The sequence below is a fragment of the Glycine max genome, chromosome 7, assembly GCF_000004515.6.
Source record: "Glycine max cultivar Williams 82 chromosome 7, Glycine_max_v4.0, whole genome shotgun sequence".
Classification (NCBI taxonomy): domain Eukaryota; kingdom Viridiplantae; phylum Streptophyta; class Magnoliopsida; order Fabales; family Fabaceae; genus Glycine; species Glycine max.
Genome location: NC_038243.2, coordinates 16,068,345 through 16,076,987, shown reverse-complemented (window position 1 = coordinate 16,076,987; position 8,643 = coordinate 16,068,345). Strand labels below are relative to the sequence as shown.

General features: G+C 30.3%; 1 protein-coding gene across 1 annotated transcript; it reads right to left on the bottom strand.

Moving 5' to 3' along the window:
• Window positions 1-3,676: 3,676 nt before the first annotated feature.
• On the bottom strand, window positions 3,677-4,407 carry LOC100306193 (uncharacterized). Its single transcript, NM_001364579.1, has one exon. The coding sequence runs from the start codon at window positions 4,328-4,330 to the stop codon at window positions 4,064-4,066; it is 267 nt and encodes an 88-aa protein (NP_001351508.1). The 5' UTR covers window positions 4,331-4,407; the 3' UTR covers window positions 3,677-4,063.
• Between the last annotated feature and the right edge of the window lie 4,236 nt (window positions 4,408-8,643).

The window sequence follows — 8,643 nt, the reverse complement described above, 5'->3', positions numbered from 1 at the left end:
CAAATTATTGATTAATTTTTGGAAATGAATCCTCTCATGTCACATTGTTGTTTTGAATCCTTTTATGTGTAAATCTCCTTCATCCAAACCTCATGTCTTTTTTATTATTTTTTTTATGTTATTTTAATTAAAGATTTCACATGGCAAGAATTTCACATGAGAGGATTCAAATCCGTAATGATTATATGAAAATGTTTCTTTCACATAACTTACGTTTATAGTTTCTTGTACCTAGGAAAAGACATAAAATGTTAAATTACACAAGAAAAGGAACAAAAAAAGTTATTTTTCAATTAATTTCTTCATATTATTTTTGTATTCTTTTACATTGATTAAAAAGGAGTTTTATTTCATTTTTGAAGATTTTTTTTCTTTAAATTGATTTATTATTTAATTCCTTTTTCAACCAGAGTAAAAAAAATATAAAAAATTATTTAATAGGAAAAATATATTTTTAATAATGTAACCAATTTTAAAAAATAACATGATATATTTGATTTTTTTATACCTATCATAGTGGCATTGACTTTTGAACTTTTTTCTATGCATTAAATTTGTAGTTTTCCAAGCTTCCATAGGATCTACACAATTCTTGCACAGGAATCAATTCTATGGTGAGATTTTGATTTTAAAAAGGAAAATGTTTGATGACCACTTACAATGTTATCCAACCTCCACTGAGAGAGAAGACAAAAAAGAAAAAAAAAATAGGTATTAGAATTTATAATCTGGTGAGAAAGAAAAATAAACAAAAATAAGAAGTATTGATAAAGTATTTAAAATTAGAAATTTTACGTTTATCGTTATTTTTTTAATGTTTAATTAAGTTTTTTATACCTAGAATATAGTTTCTTTCTAGATTACTATCGAACATTCATTTTTTTTTCATCCAGATATCTAAAAAAAATTTGCATTTCATTTTACTACACATCATTAGTCTACATCTGTTAAGTGATAACATGACAGATAAAATGTCACATCATCATGCCTAGTCACTAAACACGTAGGCACAGACGTCCACGTCATTAATTTTTGTTCCAGCCAGAACTCATTCTTCTTCATCGCCAATGGATTCCTTCTCCTCATTCGAGGAATTTGAGTTTCCTCCAACATATTTAGCCGAGAGCAATCATGGGAAGTGACGAAAAGAAGACATTATAGAGTGACACAAACTAGTCATTGTATGCAGGTTGCCCAGAGAATGATGCATACATCTCATATAAGAATAGAGTAAAGCCAAAGGTGATGTTTTTGTAGAAGAAATAACATATCTGTCAGAAGACGAATGAACAAGTTAATATAAATACCAAAGGATTTCACCGAATCGAAGGAAATTCCATTGGATCTTAAGGCCTCGAGTTGCTCTGAAACTTCGTGACCTTAATCGAAACCTCGCTAGTGTCAAACGACAAACGTTTCAACACCATCTCGATCTCCGGCGATGACTTCTCCTCTTCAACATCCTCTTTCATCTCGAAAATCTCTGAGATGGAGCATCTCTTGAGCACCTTCGATTTTGACCGCCTCATCCATCACAACATTGAAATCTTAGCACACTAGACAAACTAAGACTACCTTCTCCTCTTCCTCCAACACCAAATCTGCCGCACATCCACCGGTAACTAACTTATCCTCTTTCTCTGATTCACTCTCATGGGAAATCATCCCATTCGGTTGATTCAACCTTTCTCCCTCTCCGTCGGCATCGACAAGGTTAGATCTCAGTCTGACAAGGTCATTGAACCACCGCCCTGACTCTGGAATACTCATCGGAGGAAGCCAAGACTCGACCTCATCGCAACTGAGTCCAAAGGCAGCGAATGACCAACATTTGAAAATGTCAACGAACCTCATCTTGGAAGTGTAGTCCTTGCCACACTGAATCATAATCACACCAAAATTAATGATGTGGACACATGTACCTATGTGTTTAGTGACTTGGCATGATGACATGACATTCCGTCTGTCATGCCATCACTTAATGAATGTGGACTAACAACGGGTAGTAAAATGAAATGCAAAATTTTTTCAGGTATTTGGGTGGAAAAAAATTAATGTTAAGTAATAATCCCAAAACGGACTATATTTCAGATATAAAAATCTTAATTAAGCCTTCTTTTAAAAATGTTTTACATGTACACATGCTTGTGCACGAGAATATATAATATTTCTTTTAAAAGTGGTGAACATAAAAAATGGATAAAAAGCTTAATTAATGAATATAACTTATAGTATCATATGTTGTATCCAGGAAGTTATTTAGCAATTTTAATTTCTTTCAAAGCAAAGAAGTTGCTTAAAAAAATAAAAAGTAAAGAAGTATAGTTAGTAATTTTGGGGTTGTATTAACAAATCCCGCTTAAAGAAGGTGCCTATCCCAAAGCCCAAATCTAATCAAAAGAGAGAACCCACCAACCACAGGGCCGAGTAGCAAGAGCACGCACCCAAACTTAAGGGCCTAATACTTTGATATTCTGATTCTTCTCCCCTCAAATAATGTGTTCGTAAAATTAACCAAAACAGATAAAATGATATGTATGTAAATATTTCAAGATGAAGGGGTAGATTGATTGAAGAATTTTAGTGGGTTTCTTCAGAAGATGAATTTCCAAGTATGGATCACTTGGTGATGCTTCTGATTAGACTGGAGGTTCCATTTTGAGGTGAAAGAGATTCTGGCTTTTCCCTGGGTTAGAATTCCTGGATTTCGTCGAAAAAGTTTTTTTTTTTTTCTAGTGTTAATACATTAGTATAGCTCTCTAAAATTGGACAGCCTCTCATGCTTCCTTTCTTCTTCTTCTCTCTCTCTCTCTCTTTTCTTTTCTTTTTTTTACAGATATGGTTTCTATTCTAAGGGTGGGAAAAAGACGAACAAAATAATGTTTATTATGATAAAATAAGTACGAATTGTGAAATTTTCAAATTAGGAGTTTTGGATTAGGCTGTCGAAACGAAGTTGGTGATGAGATGATGACATTTCCCCAATAGCTGTAGCCGCCCCCGAGACAAAACGTGAAGTTATTAGTTAAAACACATTTTTAATTAATATTTTGTTGGATGATAATCAGGCGAAGATTTGACCAAATGGGCTCAAAAGAAACCAACCACACAATTATTTTACTGATTAGACGAAGAATAGTTTAATACTTCCAATAACTAGCTAGTAACTATTTCTCCTTAATTTGGTCACGTACATAAAATCAGAATTTTTTGTTTATTAGTGATTACAACCTCTAATAGTATGTTTAGACTATAGATAAACTTTTCCATTGGAGAATATATATAAAAAGATAAAGTGTAAATTAAGAGTTTAATGTTCTTATACTCATATGATATCATAAAATTATAAATTATTATTTAATTTAATTTAAGATAATTATTTTAAAGATAAATAGTAATTAGATGACGGTTATTTTTTTCCTCATAAATTAAACTTCTTTTATAAATTAAAACTAATATATTTTAACTTTTCTAAAGTTAAATGAGTGGACTTTTATAATAAGTAAGTGTATAAGTTAATTTTAGTTTTTTTTTAGTTTATAAATTTAAAAAACAACTCATTTTATCTTATCCTTTTATTTTCTTCTTGTATAACTTCTAATAAAAAAAAATCTAAAGTCTAAAAAACATAACCTAACTCTCGCAGAACCAAACTTCAATCACCTATAAAATATCAAAAGATGAATTAAAGTCCGAAATCAGAAAATAATAAACAACGAACAATTGCAGATTGATTATTTGCTTTATTCTACAACAATAAACCTATTACATTTTGCTCATTATTTTGTCTAAAAACTCATATAGTTCAAGTGACCCTTTGGTCATAAAACACGAACAATTTCTTAAGCATGAGAAACCCATATCTACAACGTAATTACAAATACTGAAATACCACCACTACCTAATAAGCGTATGAGACCCTTTTGGTTGTTGTTTTCCACACGCTTACAACTCCAAATTAAGTTGAAACAAAGAACCAAGATTCCCAACACTTGAAAGCACAAACTTGAACTCTTGAATTAAGCACCTTCGGCTTTTTCTTCAGGCACAAACTTGTTCATTTTCATGCTGCAATTCGACGATGTGTTAAACACTGATGTGGGGACTGAACACCAGAGGAAACAATGATTTGTGTAGCAGAAGAAGAATTAGGGTTGGTGGAAGAGGGTGAAGCAGCAGCTGGTGCTTGAATTTGAAACCTACCCGAGTCACCAGGAAGTCTCATGTATGAGTAAGGAGACTCACAAAGCCATGATCCTATAGGATGACCCTCTTTGTCGCCCTTGGATTGCATGATAGCCTTGTAAACAAAAGGAATAAGACCCTCCATTTTTTATGTTTCAGTTTGAGAAAAAGTAAAAGGAAAGGTTTTTGGGTTTTGGGGTGAGTGAATGAATGAATGTGAGTGGAGAATAATGAGCAATTTTCTTGGGTATAAAAAAGGGTTGGAGGGAAAATGATGACGTTTGAGAAAGTAGTTTTGGATGAGAGTCCAGCTCTTCACGCAAAGCCAGGAAATTTTCAACGCAAGCTCACACGTATGACCTTGAAAGCTACGTGCGAACCAACAACACCTTCATTCATAGCACACAAGTTGAGCAAAAACTTTGTTTCTTTTCTTGTATTACTGCTGTTTAGCTGGTTTTGCTGTGTAACTTTTTGTTTGATGGGTTTGAGCTTTTGGAACAAGGGGTTGGATGGTTTTGAATTTTATTTTATTCCCTTGAAACTATTGACAGAGCACTGGTTTCTTCATACTTTGGTTTTGTCTTCTATTTTAATAATATTATATGCAGACTCTATTTGTTTGTTTAGATGTTGTTTTTAAAGTAAGGTGCTTAATAAATTAATAATTGGTTCGTTCAATGGCGGCCACCTGTACCTGTGTATGTTGTTTGAGTCGGACATAAGATAGTTATTTATTGTCATGCATGTTTTGCATATGAAAATTGGTAGAGGCATATTTTCATAGAAACACCTCATGTTTAGGTAGGTGACAAAATGAGAATGTAGGTGCATGAAAAATAAGATGAAATCAGTTATAATTAAATAATAAATGGATATATTAGAATTAATAGGTGAGTACACATAACATATCTGAATCTATACATGCATGCCGCCCTTACCTAACCAATGTCATTGAACTCATTGGTTGTACCATGATATAATCCACTTTTTTTTAATTTATTTCTTCTTCCTATCCATATTTAGAGATGTTCTTTTCCTAGCTATTTAAAATCATCTGTATACTTTAGAATTTAGAGTATAAAAACAAATGGGAGAGAAAACAAAATCCTTACTACTTGAAAGTGAAATTTGTAATCATTTTTTCACGTGATAATCGAATTTTACATTTTTGTTTCAATTTAATATAGGTTTATACATTTAAAGATAATGACGTATATATTTTACATGTTTTGAGTATGAGATTAATTACTAATAGATTATTGATTTGGGCTGAAGTTGAAGCCATGCATAAGACACTTCCTATGGGTTTTGGGCCTTTATAATGTAAATAAAAGTCCACTCACATAGGTTTAGCAATCTCACTTTGACAATTGTACTGTATCTTATAGCGTCAATTTGCCCGTCCCACGTGACAAGACTAGTCAAAAACCTTTCTTTTCCCTGCAAAGTTTATTGGACGCAAGATTAAGGTCTATCCACCAGATTGACAAGACCCATTGTGCACCCTTCATATATACATCAAGCATAATTTAGGTAACAATGAAGTTAAGTACACATTGACATCCGATGTTACAGGCTTACAGCAGAGATGGAGACTACAGGACAAACTAAAAAAACAAAATGAAGGAAATATAAAGAGAATAATAGTCTAATGATTGAAGAGTTGAAGTAGACTAATCTTACTACATCAATTTAATGTTTATAGTAGATTGAATTTTGCACATGTTTTATTCATTTTAAGTATGGGAGTCATTCGGTAGTTGAAGGGAGGAATATAAGGGTTGGAGTAATAAAGAGATTATGAGTTTGAATCTTTCACTAACATAACATATTAATTATTAATATTTTGCATATAAAAAAATGAAATTTCATTGTAAAACATAAGTAATATTCACTCCTTTAACATATTTATTCTATGTGTTTTTGTAACTAATTTCACCTAGGATTTTTGAGACTTAGCTAAAAACATTCAATTGAAATCAAATTATAATCAATCTTTAGAGTGGGGTGTGAGTCTTGTTGATGAGATTTTACTCCATCCTTGATAACACTTACTCTTTTTTGTCTTTATTGCTTATTAATCTCATTATTATGATTCTTTTATAATGATATTTTTTTAATAATTTTATCGGTCTCTTAAAAGAGATGGGATTATGAGAGTGTCATTATAGAGTTAACACTCTTTAATAATCAGAAACCGATGATCAAGGTGTGTTTGATCTATAGATGATGAGCGGTTGTCCCTCAACAAGAAACGATACACACAGTCCATCAACCTTAAATGCATGAGCACGACAAGACTTGAAATACTTAATTAACGATTGTCCAGTGATCAATTAAGAACCACACTTAGAATTATTTTTCTTATAAACATAATTAAATATATCAAATAAATAATTATGTTTAATTGTATATTCTAGTGTAATTTTAGTTTAGTCGATCGTGTTTTAATCATTGAACTGTCAATTAGTTTTTCACCAGTTTAGTTGCAAGTCTAACGAAGTAAGCTTAAATTTGATGGGTAGTGGTTGAGAAAAAATCACCCCCACTCACACCTACGTCACGTTTACAGGGTCAATTGAGGTGCAATGAGTTCAATTTCTAATATTTTATGCTATATCATTGTGATTAAAGCAAATATTTATATACTTTAAAATTCGTAACAATTTACAAGATCAAAAGTTAGAAGCTTCTTTTAGTGTATCTAAACATTAGGATTTATACTTATCATTTTGCGACTGACTGTTCGATCGATAGAACTGTCTTAATTTCATAAACCGTCAGAACTCAAAAGTCTATATTACAGATAAGTTCAAAACCAATTTGCCCGCAAATGGCAGGAAGTTCTAGCGAAATCATTAATTTATGTTTAATTTTAATTTTTAATTTAGTCAATGATCTAGAAAGAAAAATAAACAAAGAGAAAGTCTAAATATGAACATTCTTAGTTAGATACTACCTTCTCTTCTCTAATATTCCGTTCATGATAGAGACATTTTGTTATTACACAACACAATTCTTTGTGTTTATCAAAATTTACACAATATATTTGTGAGAGAAATTAAAACGTCGTTAAGTCAAATAGATCGCTTAATTATGTTAATTAGTTCATGAATATTTTATTAATAAAATATTATTCCTACTTTTAAATGTTGATTGAGGAAGACAGAGTCCTCAGCCCTAAAACATTTTTATTTTAAAATAAGAAAAATTAGAAGTTATATTTTATCGTTATTATTAATCATTATAATCTTAAGACGGACTGTATAATATCATTTGAGCATAGGCATATGTCTTGATCACGATGCAATTTAATTTAATTAGTCGCATTTCAAATTCTGTATCGTATTCAACAACAAAAAATGAAAATCAATGCCGTAAGTTTTTGGTTTCGGTCTCAATATCATAAGACGGTAACGCCCAAATAAAATTATCGAGACATTTGAAACTTAGAATAAGTTATATATATATATATATATATATATATATATATATATATATATGTTCTGAGAAAAAAAAGAAGAAGAGGAAGTTATATCGACCTTTCTTTCAATAAAAAAGTAATTATATCGACCTAGCTAATTAAAAATTATAACATTAAGCCGCTGAAACATTTAAGTATAGTTAATTTTTATTTTGGAAAATTAAAAGTATAGTTAATTTTTTTTACTGTAAAAAATAATCATGGGATGTAACTTAATTGTTTGAACATGGTAAATGTTATAAATCCATTGATACAATTTTCGATTCAAATGGTAGCAATTATTGACAAAGAAAAGTAAATTTCATTCATATTAAAAAACTATGGCTTTTAATTTAGTGTAACACTTATCTATCGTGGTTAAAGTGCGACGTCAATATAATTTATCCAGTATTATCATAAGCAGATGATTTCGTACCAGATATTACCGCAATCTTTCTTTTCTTTTTTCTACAAAAATCAAATTATATCATATTTTCTAAATTATTTTAATTTATGTATTTACAATATCCTAAATCTGTTGAATCAGATGCAAGATAATTGAAACAATTAATTAAATTAAATGGTTTTTTTATTGAATTTTGATCTTTTTGACAGCAATTACATTTTTATCTAATCATATTATAATTATATAATAGAAATCAAGTCAATCACCATGTTCCTTTAAAAAAAAAGTCAATCTCTATGTTATAAAACTTAGTCTAATAAGCTTTTTAATTAAATATTAGCGGATTTTGAAGGGGACCGGAAAAAATATATTACTCAACTTATCTAGTAAATAGGTCTAGCTTTTCTTTTTCTTTCTTTCTAATTTTTTTAAGGAAGTAAATAGGTCTAACTTGATTTAAGTCTGATTTAGATTAGACTACAAATTTTTATCTGATTTATTTTCAACCCTAATTATAAACGAAAACTCATAATCTAACTTAAAAAAAACATTATGTTTTTTCACCATTAATGCAGATGATCGAGGA